At 39.9% G+C, this 18041-nt stretch overlaps 1 protein-coding gene across 1 annotated transcript in view; it reads left to right on the top strand.

Annotated features, from left to right (window-relative positions):
• The window catches only part of Actn2 (actinin alpha 2), a 73481-nt gene that overhangs the window by 20815 nt on the left and 34625 nt on the right, over nt 1–18041 (top strand). Inside the window, exons 2-4 of the mRNA XM_010621991.2 lie at nt 10528–10642; nt 11547–11666; nt 12952–13038. Coding sequence (XP_010620293.1) covers nt 10528–10642; nt 11547–11666; nt 12952–13038 — 322 coding nt within the window. The remainder of the gene's footprint in view (nt 1–10527; nt 10643–11546; nt 11667–12951; nt 13039–18041) is intronic.

Below are 18041 nucleotides of genomic sequence, written 5' to 3'. Positions count from 1 at the left end.
TTTAGCTTTTTTTTTTTTTGGTACTGGGGATCGAATTTGGGCCCTTGCACTTGCGAGGCAGGCAGCAGAACCACTGAGCAAAACCTCCAGCCCTGGAGTATTTAACTTTAAGGCCACATTCTTGATTTCTGATGTGAGTCTAGAGGGCCACACGGGTTGGGGGTGGTGCTGCTGCATTTGTGAGGTTCACCCATGCCATTGTCCTGTGATATGTATTATGGTTAGAGACTTTCTGGCTGGGGATATAAAGCTTTATAGTGAACCAAGCAGTTCTGCTTTTGCCAGCTGCATGGATGGCAGAAATTCAGACCTTCTGAAAGACTTAGGCCACCTATTCTCTAGGGGAGCAAATCTCCTAAGGGTACAAAAGCTCCTCTGCTTCAGAGGAGTAGCTCCAACTTGCCTTCCCCACCTTCCTCAAACATTCTAAATACCTGTGCAGCATCCTGAAGCTCCCTTGCTTTTACAACATTTATAAAGAACCAGGAAAGCCAGTAGAAGTGATCTTGGCAAATTGAGAACTTGTGAAGTAGAAAAGAAGACAGTATTAGACTCATCATTACAAACAGAAAAGTAAATGGAGCATTTTCTTTTTATTTCTTCTTTGCTTAAAGAAATTGCAGTTTTTGGTAGTATTGTGTGAGAGTTGTTCAAAGCCATTCTGCCAGGTAGCACTGGCCAGCGTGTCTGTTTTTTTCCTCTTCAGTAACCTTTTGAACTCTTTCATAATGCTGATCATGGAAATGCCTGTCCCCTTTTTATCACAGGGAAAGCATCAGGACTTGAAGGGCAAATAATTGCATGGTGTCAGAGTCAGAAATAGAATTTGAGTTCTAAGCCATGATTGTAGGCTGAACCAGGCTCTGCCTGTCCTCCCTGTTCCTCTTGGGGAATTGGTTGTTTTACCTCATAGGATGCAGGCAGGGACAAGTGTCAGGGCAAGCTTAGCACCCACAGAATGGACTCCTTGATTCCTTGAGGAAAGTAAATAATGTGCAACTTCAAAATCATAGAACAGACCATTTTGATCTAGAAGACAAATCTGTCATACAATTGGTGGGTTTAGATGTGAAAAGTTATTCAGGCTCGTCTTCCCTTAATTGTCATACTGCAGGCCCCAGATCGTTTCACAGATCATTTTGTCTGGAAAAGCCTACCGAGTTTCCAATTCAGAGAATGTAATTGTTACTAAAGAAAAGGCTTGTAAAGAATGATGAGGGAAATTTATGGATGTGTTGGCACATTTTTTGTTTGGAGAACATGGAAGGGAAAAGGTTGAACAGATAGTCTTAGCAGAGCTGGTCCAGTCTTAGAACCTTATTTCCAAAAAAAAAACAGTAACTGAGAGAAACATGTCAGACTCATGATTGATTTTTTTGTTCAGCTGTGTCCCCACCTCTCCAAGATAGGACTGTGCATGTGTGTGATCAAAGAGCAATGATATAAATAATCACAGATATAACTCATTTTGATTAAAAATATCTTTTCCACCTTTACTTCATGGAACAATGGAATGCCAACAGGCTTAATTAACTTAGAAAGGAGCCAAGTTCGCATGCGTAGCAGCTGAACAACACAAGTTGATTTTGCCAATTCAGTAAGGATTTAAGTACTTTTTGCCATTGAGGACATGTACTAATTGTCCTGTGATATAATTTCATTGGGAGAAAGGCAACAGTCTTTTTTTTTTCTTTTCATTAAATTTATTAGTACATTTAAAGCAAACAATACAGTTGCATTTATCATTGGGATCTTATATCTTTACATGATGTATCTTGGTTCTTGTTTTGTCTCCATACCCCTGCCCTCCCTTCACCCCCTTCACCCTTCTCTATTTACAAAGACTTTGTTTCCATTTTTTCTTTTCCCTTATTTTCTTTCCCTTCCGCTCCCCACTTCTCCTTTAGCCATTTTCTTCCTGTTTCACATTCTCCATTATACCATTTGAACCTTATTTACACTTTTAGTTTTTCATACCAGAGAAAACTATTCAGTATTTATGCAAGTGTGTCTTATTTATTTCACTTAAGTGTATAGCCTCAGCGAGCATCCATTTAGCTGTAAATGTCTCTAGTTTCTCATTCTTTATGGCTGAGTAGTACTCCATTTTATAGAAAAACGACATCTTCTTTATCCAGTTGATGGGCATTTGGACTGTTTCCAAGTTTTAGCTACTATGAACTGTGCTGCTATAAACATGGGTGAGCATATATCACTGTGATATGATTCTTTTAATTCTTTTGGGGAAATATCCAGCAGAGGGATGGCTGGGTCAAATGGAACTTCTAATCCTAGTTGTTTAAGGTATCTCCATATTGATTTCCACAATGTTTGCACCAGTCTGCATTCCCATCAACAGTGCAGAAGGGTTCCTTTCTCCCCACAATGCTGCCAACATTTGTTAATGGTTGGTTTCTTAATAGCAGCCATTCTTTGTGGGGTGAGGTGGAATCTCAGTGTTGTTTTCATCTGCATCTCTTGAATTACCAGTGATGTGGAACATTTTTTCATATATTTATTTTCTGCTTTTACTTCTTTGTCTGAGAAATGTCTGTTCATTTCAGATGCCCACTTTTTAATTGGGTCTTTGTATTTGGGAGGGTCTGATTTTTTTGAGTTCTTTATATATTCTAGATATATTCTAGATAGTAGTCCTTTGTCTGAGGAGTAGTGGGTAAAATTTTTTCCCCACATTGTAGGTTGTCTCTTGTATCTATTGGTGATTTCTCTTGCACTGTAAAAAAACTTTTTAATACAATGAGATCCCAATTGTTTATTTTTTGCGCAAGTTCTCATGCTGCTGAAGGTTTATTCATAAAGTCTTGTCCTATTCCAGTGTTTCGAGAATTCTACCTAATTTACTTTCCAGTAAGTTTAGTGTTTCTGTTTTGATATTTAGATCTTTAATCCACTTGGATTTTAGTTTAGTGCATAGTGAAAGATAGAAATCTAGTTTTAATCTTTGGAAGTTGAAAGGCAGTTTTTCCAACACCATTTATTAAAGAGCCTATCTTTCCTCCAGTGAGGATGATTGGCTCCTTTGTCAAGGATGAGTTAACTAAGTATGTCTGGTGTTGTTTCTACATCTTCTGATCTATTCTATTGATCCTCAGGTCTGTTTCTTTGCCAGTACCATGCTGTTTTTATCACAGTGGCTTTGTGATATAGTTTCAAGTTGGGAATTGTGGTACTCCCTGCCATTTCTCTGCTGGAAAGGCAACAATCTTGTGGTCCCCATGAATGGAGGACTTTGCTTGAAAGTCGTTCATGAAAGAATGTTCTTTCCTGCCATTGGATGGCACTTCTTGCTAACAGCTAATCCTGTCCAGTGAATAAGGTGGATGAGGGTACACCATATTTTTATGAGTTTGCTTTTCTGTTGCATGGCAGCATTCACCACATTTTTTAACATAATTGTAGAGACGTGCATGAAAGAAGACCTCAGAATTGTTTCAGAAAGTGGCACGAATGTTGGGATATGCGTTTTTGAAGTGAGGGGGAGGGTATTTGGAGGGGATTAATGGCATTGTGTTTTACTGTGATAAAATTTTTAGATGAAAACATTCAGCCTACTTTTTGGTCATCTCTTGTATATAGTGAGAAAATATCAGCCACTGCAGTTCTTTTTTTCTCTCTGTGACTTCAGTGCTTTTCTCCTTGGCTTTATCATAGATTCTTTGGAGGTTGATAAGGACCAAGAACATTTGTCTTCTATTTCTGGTGAAAATGGTCTTGTAGTTTCCCACCCTAGTCTCCTTTGTTTGGCTCTGGAACATCTTTATGTGTTGTTGCTGTTGTTGTTGTTTTTGAGATGCTAAGAACATTTACGTTTCTCACTAAGTGAAGAATGGGGAATAGGAAAGTTTCACTTGGAAGCAGGGAGGATGTTGGAAGATCTTATTTCTGACAGCTTCTGGGTTTGGAGTGGGGAAGACATTGGTATCTTTCCTCCATGGTCTGTTTCTGATTCATGGAGTGCCATTTCCCTGCAGCAAAGACATATGGCTTGGTAATCTGGTTTGAAACCAGGAAGCCTGCCTCCAAAATCATGTGGAGCTACCTTCATTTCCATTTGAGCATTCTATGGTCCTTGAGATGCATGTTACCATTGATTCAGCAAGAAAGTCCTCAAGCCCCTGGTAACATGTGTGGATTTGTGTTGTTGCTGTGGTTGTTTGTGTCTCATCTTGGATCAAAAAGCTTTTCATAATACCTCAGTGATGGGGAATACATCTCCTTGGGGCATGGCAGTTAAAACTGTAAAAAGAGTCTGGTATGGTGGCTCACGCCTGTAATCCCAGCACTCGGGAGGCTGAGGCAGGAGGAGTGCTATGAGTTTGAGACCAGCCTGGGCTACATAGTGAGTTCCAGGTCAGTCTCAACTACATAGTGAGACCCTGTCTCAAAAAAACCCCAAAACTGTAAAAAGAATGAAAATTAAACATTCTAATAGAGATTAAGATTTCTTTTCAATATGCACTGGCCTTTTTGCAAGCAATTACCACAGGAAAGAGTCTTTTTTCCATGTTTAAGTTAGTCACCACCTTCTTGGATCTTAAAAGAACTCATTAAAGGTAGGGAAACTTCATTAGGCTTAACTCAGTTAAGTATATTGACCTTCTAGATTGAATTTGCACAACAGAATCACTTATCTATGGTAAATTACCTTCATTGTAGATATAGCTATAAAAAGGTACTATCATATAGTCTTTCACAGTATTCTACTATGGGGGTCAGGAGACTTTTGTAATTTCATGAACCGCCATGGAGATGTGTCCAGAAGTATGTCTGATATACTTACTATGAAGCTCTTAATAATCAGATAATAAGGTATGGTGACTTACACTAGCAATACAAGGCTTGATCCAAAAATATAATCCATATTTACCTTTTAAAACTGTATTACAATAAAAGGTATATTGCTGTTAACCCTCACAATACTCTCACTGTGAACTCACTTCTCCCGTCACTCTCGTCCCTGTCTGGAGCTGCTCTGCACGTCCTCTTTTGTGAGTATCTTTGGTTGTGCTGACCTGACTGCCCCATGTCCTGAATTGATTCAGAACGTTTATCTTTCATGGTTATTTTGATTTTGGGAAAGAGCCAGAAGTCGCATGGTGCCAGATCTGGTGAATAAGGTGGATGAAGACACACTGTGAGGTTTTTATTTGGCAGAAATTTCCATAAATGTTTTGAATCAGTTCAGGACATTGAAGCAGCCACAAAAAAGTACTCATAAAAGAGGATTTCCAAAACTGCTTCAGAAAGTGGCAAGAATGAATGAAGTGAGGGGAATGTTTTGAGGAAGACTTTTTTTTCCAGCTTTAATTGAGTTTATTGGTACATTTTAGGGATACAGCACAGTTACATTCATTGTTGGGATCTTGTACCTCTACATGACAAGTCTTGATTCTCATTTTTTCCCCTTACCTCTGCCCTCCCTTCACCCCCTCCTCCCCTCCCCATCTACAAACACTTTATTTTCATCTTTTCATTCTCACATTTTTTTCAGTAGATCTTTTAGTGTAATAAATTTTTAAAAGTGTAAATATCTACTTTATATTTCAATTACATCTTGTATTTGCCTCTTTAAAGCAGAATTAAATAAAAGCAACTGTATAATTGTTTATAACATTATACTTTGTTGGTTACTTTTTTTTTTTTTCTGGTACCAGGGATTGAACTCAGGTCCTTGTGCTTGCAAGGCAGGCCACCGAACCACTGAGCTAAATCCCCCGGCCCTGTTGGTTACTTTTTTAAAGAATTACAACCTGCTATTTTCCTTGTACCTTTCCCATAACATCATTTAACAACCTACCTGTTTCACGGGTCTTATAATCTGCTGCTTGGAGTTACGACTCATCTTTTTTTGTACAGTTCTGCACATCGTATTTTTAGAGGCTCAATTGTCTTTTTTTGTACAGTATGCCTTGTTTATACAGTACTGTAATTTTTGCTGGTTATACTGTCCAATAGTAATGCAGTTTTATGTTCTATTATATACTACAGTACTGAATGTAAGAATTATGTAAATAAAAGCGCAGTCATCAAGCTAGAGTTTCCTTTAACCACTTTTTTGCTCTGAACATTGTAATGTACGCACTGTATACAATTCCTCATTTAGCAACAAATGAAGGACCTAGTTGCAGAAACATAACTCGGTTGTTAAATGAGGAGTGTCCTGTATACAATTAGTCTCAATATTTTTAGTTTAAAAAAATCACCCTTTGAAGTAGTTTTGCTTACTGGAAAGGAGGCCTATGATGTTTTTTGCTATAAGAGCTTAATTATCTGGAAACAACCTGACTGCCTATCCATAGGGAACCTGTTACATGAAATATGGTTTGTACAGTCCAGTAGAATACTAGGCAGTCACAAAAAAGGATTTGATTTATGCTGATGGGAATGATCTCCAGGTAACATGTCTTAAGTGTGTGTAAAACAAGTAAGATACAGAACAAGGAGTATATTATGATTTGTGTTAAAGGGACCAGAAACCAAATCAAACCAAAACAGCTACCTGTATCTCTGTGTCCCTATATGCATAGCTGTCAATGCCCTTTGCTCCCTCAGGAGCAGGGTACTGGCCTGTGATGGAACAAGGGTGAGAGGAAGAAGACCCTTTACTTTCTACTCTTTTGTTCAACCTGATTTTTGAACCATGGAAATATATTATCCATTTGGAAAGTTAAATGCATATAATTAACGTTTAAATGGATAATGGGTTCTTTTTTTTCTTAAAAATTTGATTAATACAGGTTTGCACTACATAATGATTACATTCATCATGGAGGGTCAGTACTTGTACATATCACACCTTAATCCTTTTTACCACATTTGCTTTATCTGTTCATCTGTCGATGTACATATAGGACATTTATAGGACAGGGGATATAGCTCGGCACTATGCCTGCCTTGCAAGTGCAAGGTTTTAAGTTTGATCCCGGTACAAAAAAAAGATTACGTCCTTACAGGACATTTCCAAGATTTAGCTCTCATGAATTGCTCTGCTATAAACACGAGTGTGCATGTATCACTGTGATATATATCTCTGGATAAATGGAATTTGTTTTTAATTTTTGAGGAATCATCATACTGATTTCCATAACGGTTGTGGTAGTCTACGTTCCCACCAGCAATGTAGAGGGTTCCTTTTCCCCCACAACCTCACCAACATTGGCTCTGAGTTTTTGATGTTAGTCATTCTCTCTGGAGTAAGAGAGACGCAGTGTTGTTACGATTTGCATTTCTCTAAAGGAAAAGGATTTTTCCATGTATTTATTGGCCATTTGTACTTCTGTGGAGAAGTATCTGTTCATTTCAGTTCCCCATTCTTACTGGGCCTTTTATTTTTAGGCGGCTGATTCTCTTGAGTTCTTTATATATTCTAGATGAGTGGTGGCAGATTTCTGGCACATGTGCTGCAGCAGGCTGTTTGTGTCTTTTCTTTTTTTTTGGTACTGGGGATCGAACTCCAGTTCTTGTGCTTTTGAGGCAGGAGTGGAACCACTGAGCTAAATCCCCAGCAGGCTGTTTGTGTCTTAAAAAGCCCTAAAAGGTTTACTGTCACTGCTGTAGGTACTAGTTCTGTGTTCAAAGAGTAGCTGGCAAAAATATTTCCCTTTTCTGTAGAAAAAGTAATCTTAGGCAATAAAAGGAACGAGGCATCGTAAGCCTGGATTTCAAGTTATATTACAAAGATGCAGCTGTAAAAACAGCATAGCACTGGACCCAAAGCAGACACAAGGATCAGTGGAACAAAATGGAGGATGCAGAAGCAACCCCAGGCACGTTCAGCCACCTAATCTTTGATAGAGGGATCAAAAGCATATGCTGGAGCCAGGTGTGGTGGCGCACGCCTGTAATCCCAGCACTTGGGAGGCTGAGGCAGGAGGATCACTGTGAGTTCGAGACCAGCCTGGGCTACATAGTGAGTTCCAGGTCAGTCTCAACTACATAGTGAGACCCTGTCTCAAAAAAAAAAAAAGCATATGCTGGAGAAAAAAATAGCCTCTTTAATAATTGGTACTGGAACATCCAGAAGATTGATTCTACACCCACATCTCTCACCCTATCTAAAATAAAAATGGATCAAAGACTTATATATTAAAACAGAAACACTTAGTCTGCTGGAAAATAAAATAAGTAAAACTAGGAGATTATAGGCAAGGCAATGACTCTCTGGATAGAACCCAAATTACACAAAAAATAATGCCAAGAATAAAAAAATTAGATATCAAAAATCTGCATCAAGGTGCAGATGAAAACAACACTGAGATTTCACCTCACCCCACAAAGAATGGCTGCTATCAAGAAATTAACCAATAACAAATGTTGGCGGGGTTGTAGGGAGAAAGGAACCCTTCTTCATTGTTGGTGAGAGTGCAGACTGGTGCAACCACTATGGAAATCAATATGGAGATACCTCAAACAACTAGGATTGGAAATCCCATTTGACCTAGCTATTATTCCCCTGCTGGTTATCTTCCCAGAAGAATTAAAAGAATCATACCACAGTGATACATGCTCACCCATGTTTATAGTGGCACAGTTTGTAATAGCTAAAACTTGGAAACAGCCCAATTGCCCATCAACTGAAGACTGGAAAAGAAGATGTGGTTTTTCTATAAAATGGAGTACTACTTAGCCATAAAGAATGAGAAACTAGAAACTAGCTAAATGGAGGCTCATTGAGGCCATACTCTTAAGTGAAATAAATAGGACACACGTTTCAAATAGTTTCTCTGGTGTGAAAAACTAAAGTTGTAAATAAGGTTTAAATTATATAATTGATAATGTGAAATAGGAATGAAAGGTCTAAAGCTGTAGGAGAAGTGCAAAGGGTAGGAGAAAGGAAAAGGAAAAATAATGAGAAAACGAAAAAAAGGAAACAAAGTCTTTGTAAATAGGGAAGGATGGCGGGGGTGAAGGGAGGGCAGGGCAATGGGGAAAAAACAAGAACCCAGATACATCATGTAAAGGTACAAGATCCCAATGATGAATATAACTGGTCTGTATACCTAAAATGTACCAATAAATTCAATTAAAAAAAGCTGCATCATGGAAAATGATAGATTGTTATAGCAATCTCAAAACCAACCCTTCATTATCTCAGGTAACACAGTCCAGAACTTGACAGTGGGAATGTTCTAAGGCTGTATCAGCCTACACCCTATTCCTGAGTACTAAGCTTGTGCAGCCCAGGGGCTAAATAATTGTTTCATTTTAATTAACTTTAAGCTTAAATAGCCACTTGTAGCCACAGACTGCCGTATTATTAGTTAGATACAGAGCTAGAATATCCCCATTTAGACCTAATTAAAGTTCATATGTATTTTAAGGGAAACAATTATTTATATAGGCTCTCACAATAAAATTTATCGTAAATCCAAGAGATGCCTACAATTTTCTTTCTGGCCCTTGAATTTAATGCCATCATATAATTCTTGAAATGAGTATTAAATATATAAAAGTCTTTATTTCTCAGGAAAATCATTTTTATGGACACTGTTTCCCTAATCTTGCCTGGAATGATTTTAAATGTTCTGTAAGAGATTGATTTTGTCATCTTGAAGATAAACCTTATTTGTATCTCCCATCCCCACCCCCACCTTAATGTGTCAGACACTTGTCCCCAAGCCCAGCAGCTGTTGTAATACAAGGGGACAGTTTGCATTCTTAGTCAGCAGCTGCCAGAAGCATTTCTAATCTGGTTTTGGCAGGAAATAATGCACACGTGGGAGCCAAAGAAGCTTGAACAATAGGGTAACTTTAGATCCCATTAATACAAGGTCTATTTTCTGCAAAAGATTGTCTTGGTGATCTCTAACCTGACTGTATGGTGAGCCCTTCAGGGACAAGGCTGCATCTAGTTCTACTGGAAATCCACAGTCTAGCTCACGGCCTGGAACAGGCTGGTAGGAGGTGGTGGTGGTGGTGGTGGTTGTTTTGGTTTTTTTTAAGTGCTTATATTGCAAATTTATTTAATTGATTTATTTAAGAGCTTAAAACTGTGGTTCATTCAAGATAAACTATTTGCTAATAATTAGTGGTTATGGGTCCTGCCTTGCCTCTCCTCTCTGCTGCACAGTGTCGCCCACCTCTGCTCTAAAGAAATACGTTTGAATATTCTTTCAACATTACTTATGCATCCATTCTGCAAGCAAGTTTATTTTTGTTGTATGCAAGGAATAAAGCACATCCTACTTTAGTCTCTTTCCTACCAAAGAGGAGCTTTTCAGAAGGTGGTTACAGGTGTAAATGTGGGGGCCTTTTTAGCTGAAGACAAAAAATTCTTAAGCTGAATTAGCAAATCCATGAGTTTTTATCTCCAAGGAGGAAATTTTACTAAAATCTTCCCTTCAGGTTTGCAATTCTTTCCATCCCATTCTGCTTTCTATAGAAGGAGCAGGCAGCTCCATCCTCTTAGACCCTCCAAACTGTGTCAGGGTTCAAGAGTTGTCCATGACTGGGGCTCTGGTGGTTCATGGATGGGCCTTTGCTCAACAAGTCTGATTGTCCTTGCAGACCTTCACAGCCTGGTGTAATTCCCACCTGCGGAAAGCTGGCACCCAGATTGAGAACATCGAAGAAGACTTCAGGAATGGCCTTAAGCTCATGCTTTTGTTGGAAGTCATCTCAGGTGGGTGCCCATACCCTCTTCCTGTATTTAAATGTGTAATCAGTAGGTCAGCATTTGTTTAAAGAGGACTGCATCAGAAGTTTTCTTTTAACTTGTCTGGGCAAGAACATGGAATTACTGGCAAAGAAGATCTTTCAAAGAGCAAACTCTGTTTAAAATTATTTTTTTCTTCTGAAGACAAAGGAGAGAATTCTGTTTAAAATGGTCTTATTAAGGTCATGCTTATACTACCACCTGAAAAGTAAATCAGAGAAGAAAAAGTGGTATTTATTTGAATGTCCACCCTGCGTCCCTGTTCACTCTTACTCTAGCTCATGTGTATTCCGGAAATCATCTTGAGTCCAGAATGCCAGTGCACGTGTCAGCAGCACTCTGATCACATGAGTTAAGCTCTCTGTGGGGTTTGATTTGCCCTGTTTCACTTGGCTGGTTCAGCTTGGACAGGATGGATCACCCTTGCAGAAGTGTGCCTCGGAAGGAGGATGGCGAGTCTGTCCTGACCCGTATATCTTCATAGCTAGGTGTTTTAAGATAAGCCCTGGCAGCCACTGCTGTGATTTGAATTAGGCCCCTGACTTCCTCGAACAGTGAGCCAGCAACTCCAAATGCTCCAGGGAGGGTTATGGATTCTCTCTTTACACTTGTGAAAGTTGTCTCCTGGGCCAAACCAGTCTCTCAACCAACCTGAGAAGTGTATATCCTAATCCTGTGGCCCTTCACTGATAAACTTGATCTTGATCCTGTTTGAGTCCAGTGTTCCCTCTATCCTGTGATTTAGAGAAACCAGGACATGTCAGAAATACTTGAGTAACCATTTCTGCTTAAGCCTGGGCTCTGAATTTTGTCATCTTGATTCCACACCAAGCAATGACTCTGTCTGCCCTTTTCTCTTACCTTCCTGCAGGGGAAAGGCTGCCGAAACCTGACAGAGGGAAGATGCGGTTCCACAAGATTGCAAACGTCAACAAGGCTTTGGATTACATAGCCAGCAAGGGGGTGAAGCTGGTGTCCATTGGGGCTGAAGGTGCGAGGTTTGACATGTGGTCTGCACTGGCCTCAGAGCCAAGGTGTAGCCTGCAACAGTAATTCTCTCCTCCCTCCACCATGATCTGGGCAGGATCATGGTGATCTGCCAGGCCCTCTGCTGGGCATGGAGCATGCAGACATAAGAACAAATGGTACCAGGAGTGGATGACCAGGCTCCAGGATTATTTGTAAAAGAATAGAGTCAAATATAACACTACATCTTCTTTATAGCGATTACAGGAGAAAGGAAGAATGTAAAAATGCCAGTGTCTATTAATATGACCTAATTAATAGAAGGAGTGTGACCTCCTCATTCCAAGAGAGGGGAAACTCTGGAGAGGGCCCCAGGGACTTGTTGTATCTTACTGGGCACAGCTGGGTCTTGTTCCACCAGCTCGGGATGGCTATAAGAAAAGACTGGGGAATAGAGACAAGACTGTTTCCTCTGTAAATGGATCCTTGACTTAAGAATGTGATTGGCTTCTGAGAGCGGTTGTAACTCATGTGGTTGAAGGTCATTACAGCTGAGATACAGGTGTTTACCTGCTGTAGACAACAAGAGGCAGATGAGTCTACCATTGAATCTGTCATTAACCTAATTAACCCAAATTGTTCGTATGTCTGGCCAGTCAAACTTGAGGGTCTATTGTATTTGACTGTTTAAAACCTTAGCTTGCCAGGTGTGGTGGTACACATTGTAATCCTAGCACTTGGGAAGCTGAGGCAGAAAAATCTTGAGTTAGAGGTCAGCCTGGACTACATAATGAGGTCAAAGCTTACTTGAACTACATAGCAAGACCCTGTCTCAAAATGAAACAACAAAACACCTTAGCTCATAGCGTCTTAAAACTGGAAACTCCTGGCTAGTTCACATTGATAGTGCATATGCAAGATTTGTACTTAACAATTAACTCAGAATTCATTTAAACTGGAGATGTTTGGTTATGCATACAGAGGACCCTAAGGTTATGACTGGTCTGACATGCGAACAAGTTGGGTTAATTAGGTTAATGGAAGATTCATCTGCCTCTTTCTATCTGTAGCGTGTACCCAGGTAAACATCCAGAGCTCAGCTGTACTGATTTATGACGAACTTGAGTTACAACCAACCCTCGGGAACCAATCACATTCACAAGTCAAGGGTCCTCCACGGTACCACAGTTGTAACCAGATACACTGGTGATGTCTAGAAAAACATAAACTGGTCTTAAACCAGCTTTATACATAGGAAGGGGTACTGACTATGGTATCTTTCCATTACGTACTATTTTTCTCACCTACAGAAATTGTGGATGGCAATGTAAAAATGACCCTGGGTATGATCTGGACCATCATCCTTCGCTTTGCTATTCAGGATATTTCAGTTGAAGGTAAAGCCCCCATTAAAAGTCTAATTGTGTAATATTGGAAACCAAGCTTTCACATTAACATTTGAATAAAATGTTGTAATGTTGAACACTCATACGACTGAATGAAAGGCATGCAAGCTGTGTTTTCAACTGTATATTTGTGTGAGAAAAGACCCTAGCAGTTTGGTTTCATTCGTGGGGGTGGAGTCACTTTTGAGAATGAAAAGCATATGTTCAGAACAGAAGTCACGTTCTAAAATGAGCATTTATCAAGCTTCTCCCCCCTCCCCTCGGTACCGGGAATCAAACGCAAGGCCTCACACTTGCCAGGCAGGTGCTATGCCACTGAGCTAGACCCTACCAAGCTTCTTAACTGCTTCTTTTTTTTTTTGGTACCGGGGATCGAACTCGGGTCCTTGCGCTTGCAAGGCAGGCCACCGAACCGCTGAGCTAAATCCCCGGCCCTAACTGCTTCTTATTCTCCTTAATTTACAACTGGCAGAGTTCTTTAGGCTTACAATCGAAACACACTTTTTTGGGAGGTGCAGAAAATAAATGATTGTAATCCAGTTTTTTTCATTATCTCCCTCCACCTCTTTCTCCCTCCACTTCCTCCATCTTTTTTTCTTTATTTCTTTTTCACCAGTACCAGAAACAGCCAGTCTCTCAATCCTTCTCCCCTGTTCCCTGCTCCTTTCCCAAATCTCTGTTGTCCCTGTGTGTTTTGGCCTAACTGTTGAATCACTGTAACAGGATTCATCTTCCTTGGACTGCCACTGGAGAAAAAAATCTTTAGTCTTTTACACGCACTGCATTCCCAAATATTTTGATAAATTCAGCACTATTGAAGAATGTCAAATTGACATTCTTAAAATTAGAACTTTGCTTAGTTAGCTCTTAACTTACAACATGTATACCACAGAATGTGTTCAAGGGGCAGGTGGCTTGTCCGATGAATCAGCCTCCTCTAACTTTGTAACATAACAGATAAAATCAAGTACATCAGTGCAGAGTGGTGAGGGTATTATTTGTCATTCTTCCCAGGCCAGAGAATGCCCTCACTCTGGGTTTATTTTTTTCAATCCTCCTTTAATTTAATGGTACATTTTAGGTATACAATACAGTTACATTCATCATTGGGATCTTGTACCTTTACATGACTATTTTTCCCCATTCCCAAGCCCTCCCTTCACCCCGCTACCCTTCCCTGTTTACAAAGACAATGCTTCCATGTTTTTCGTTTTCACGTATTTTTTCTTTTCTCTTTCTACCTTTCCTCTACCTCTGCCACTTCCTCTACTCCTCTTTTAGACCTTTTCTTCTTATTACACAACATCAACTAATAAGTGTTAAGAATCAAGAACTAGCCTAATGTTGTACCAGGTGACTTGAAGCCTACAGTGCATACATTTAGCTAGCTTTTAATTTCACAGAATTATTCTCTTTTAGCATCAAAGACCCACTTGTGTCACCTAAAAATCAAACTTTAAGACATGATTACATTAAAACCTTAATGCAGGGGCTGGGGATTTAGCTCAGCGGTTCGGTGGCCTGCCTTGCAAGCGCAAGGACCCGAGTTCAATCCCCGGTACCAAAAAAAAAATTTTTTTTTTCTCACTAAAACCTTAATTCAAGCTCAACTGTGACAGCCAGCTTGAATTAATGTCTTAACTTGAAAACTGCTACACAACAAAGTTCCATTAAAGTATGTTTCCTTATGCTAATGAAAATAACAGTGTTTTCTAAAAGCTCCTGCTTTAGTAAAAATAATTTGTTACTGCAAACAAGTACTAATAAAAAATTTAAAATTAAGTAAAAATAATAATTGTAATTCTCTTAAATTTTATATAGTTCTAAATTTAAATTTTTAAGCAGTTGAACCCATTTTTAAAGAACAAATACTGTATTTTAAAAGTTTGTTCACACTATTATGTTAGGCAAGCTAGCAAATCTGTTTCCAGCAAATATTAAAGGATTGATTGGATTTGACCTCAGCTTTTCTCTGGTCAATTAACTGGGTGAGGGGGCTGAGGGTTGAACCCAGGGCCTTGTGCATGCTGAATATGGCCACTGAGCTATACCCCAGCCTGTTACAAATTCTGCATTGGTGTAATGTGAACTTTCAACTTAAGTTTTATTTCAGATATAGCTATGGATCATATTATCAGAATTTCCCCAAAATTATTGCTTACATGCCCCATATAAGATAAACAAAAACTGCTTGGAAAATCTGTTCCTCCTAAAACTAAGCAGTTGAACATTCAAAATTAGTGATTTCATTGTCAGTGTACCTAAATCTCTTACAGAAGATGCTCTCCTGTATCCAGTAGAGTAGATAATGTTGGTTTGCTAACTTACATTTTATTTGTTTTAGTTTTATGGAGTAATAATTTCTAAAAATCTATGGAAAGTTATCTTTATTTGCTTTAACGGTGTACATTATGTAGGAAAAGACACCTTCATAACTGAGTATTTTGAGAAGCCAGTGTCTTCTAATAGAACGATAGTTGGTCTCTTCCACGAAAGAAGAGGAGAGGGTTAGCTTTGACTGGAATAGCCAACGAAATCAAACAAAACCTTGTTGGACATCATAGCCCGAGTGTGGTCAGACCTGTTCAGACAGAAGTTAGGTGGAACTCAGTGCTGTGTGGGATTAAGGTTGTTAGCAGGTGTTAAAGGTTTTGTTGACTTACTTCTGTTTATTTTTCAAACCTTGTAAATTTCATTTAGACTTTGTAAGATACAGCCAATTATTACCCCCTGATGTACTTTTTCTTCTTAATTTAAATTGGTCAGGATTTCAAAGCCAGGTAGTTAAATATATAGCAGAACAGCTAATATGGGAGTCCTATATTTCAATGTCTATACACACTAAAATTTTAATAAAGTCTTAATAACTTTCAGTCTTTTTCCTTAACCAGAATGCGTTAGATAAGAGACAGGAAAAGGAGTCCTTCAAGTTATTCTTGAAGCTTTGAGGGTATGTGTAATATAAAAATCTGAATGTAAATGGACAGTTTAAATAAAGAACTACAGAATACTTACTTTAATTTGAAAGAAAGCAACTTCACCTAACATGGAAGTCTAGGGCCTGATGTTAGTTGAGGATCCACATACTAGTAGGGAATTTTTAAATTAACGTTTAAATATGAGCAGAATCTGCTAAATGTGGTGGCAATGCCTGTAATCCCTCCACTCGGGAGGCTGAGGCAGGAGGATGGTGAGTTCAAGGTCAGCCTGGACTACCTTAGCAACACCCTGTCTCAGAAACAAACAAACAGAGAATCCTGGACTATGTGAGTGATTTGGGGGAGCTGTTTGGAACTGTGTAGGTTTGCATCCTCTGTGAATCAAATTCCAAAACATAGAAGAGTTTGTCACCATGAAAACATACTATAGCCTAGAAGGCTTAAATAGCAGACACTTTTTCACAGTTATAGAAGCTTGAAGTACAAAATGAGGACACTGTTGTGGCCGGGTGCTGGTGAGGGCCTCTTCCTGGCTCGCAGCCTTCTTCCTGCTTCATCACATGGTGAGGGGAAGGAAGCGGGAGGGAGAGAGATGCGTGGGTACACAAGTCAACGTACAGTGTGTGGTGAAGACAGTGTACTGAGACAGTGAGAGCGCTCTGACCTCTCCTCTTATAATACACATATCCTGGGGGCCCCTCCCTTGTGACCTCATCTACCCTAATCATCTTCCCAAGGGCCCCGCCTGCGAGCACCATCACATTCAGGTTTGTCTTTAACATACAAATTGGTGGTAGTGGGGATGAGACACTGACTAGAAGCGCGGGAGATTTCTTGGAGGAAGTACCTATACAGGAGAAAGGGAAAAAAAGAAGAGATGATGAGGGATCTTCTGAGCAGAGCTCCTGGGAGAAGCCACCCTGGCGGGGAAGAAGAGTGTCGAGTCTGCTGTTTAATGCTGAGGTTGATACAGCCAGGCCGGCCGGGTGGCCCAGCTCCGAGGCCTGTCCTCCCACCCGTCTTTGGGTGGAGTCACCCTGGGGAACGGTATCCGCAGAGAGCGCGCAGTCTGCAGCTGGCATTACCTACCCTGTGTCTCCATCTGCAGCCACAGGATGTTAGCCGCACATTGTTCTGGCCACCACAGCTCCTGGTGGGTTTAAACCTGGCTGAAACTCAAATGGCCAAACTTAAAATTCACCAGTTAACTCTCAGGTATTGTAAAATCACTGGGTAAGGGAATAAATTACAGAGAGGCGTAGTGGTCTCTGGGAATCCCATTTATTTAATGGTGTAAATTACAAAGAATGAAGGATGGGTTAGTTGGCCTACGCTACACACAGTTTCTTTTGGTGTGACTTGTACTTTTTTGATTTAGACTTCCATGGATTTATGTTTGTGTGTTTTTAAGTTGTATACATAAACACTAAACTCTACAATGGTCTATCAAGTCATTTCAATCTTGAAATGAGTTTCATCAGAGCCTCATAACATTTTAAACCTACAGTCAGTGGAGAGGCAGTAGTTGGTCTAGAGCATGCCACTAGTCCTGTTCACACGAGACACAGTCTCTGGTCTACATCTGTTAATGTCCCCAGTATCACCTCACACAGCGGGGAGCCCACACGTCTTTTCAGTTATCATTTTTGTTTTAAAAAGAGTAAACTGCAGCCAGGTGTGGTGGCACACACCTGTAATCTCAGTCCTTGGGAGGCTGAGGCAGGAGGATTGCAGTGAGTTCAAGACCTGCCTTAACTACATAGTAAGGCACTACCTCAAAAAAGAAAAAGAAAAAAGCTGCCAGCTAGGTGCCATGGTACATACCTGTAATCTCAATATTTGGGGGACTGAGACAGGAGGATCATGTATTCATAGTGAGACCCTGTCCCAAAAAACCAGAAGTAATGAAATAAAAAGTGAGTTACCAGCTGGGCGTGGTGGCGCATGCCTGTAATCCCAGCATTCAGGAGGCTGAGGCAGGGAGGATCGCTGTGAGTTTGAGACCAGCCTGGACTACACAGTGAGTTCCAGGTCAGTCTCAACTACATAGTGAGA

The sequence above is a fragment of the Fukomys damarensis genome, unplaced genomic scaffold, assembly GCF_012274545.1.
Source record: "Fukomys damarensis isolate Sample0158 unplaced genomic scaffold, DMR_v1.0_HiC HiC_scaffold_10, whole genome shotgun sequence".
Classification (NCBI taxonomy): domain Eukaryota; kingdom Metazoa; phylum Chordata; class Mammalia; order Rodentia; family Bathyergidae; genus Fukomys; species Fukomys damarensis.
Note: the sequence above shows the minus strand (reverse complement) of the source record. Positions and strands in the feature narration are given on the sequence as shown.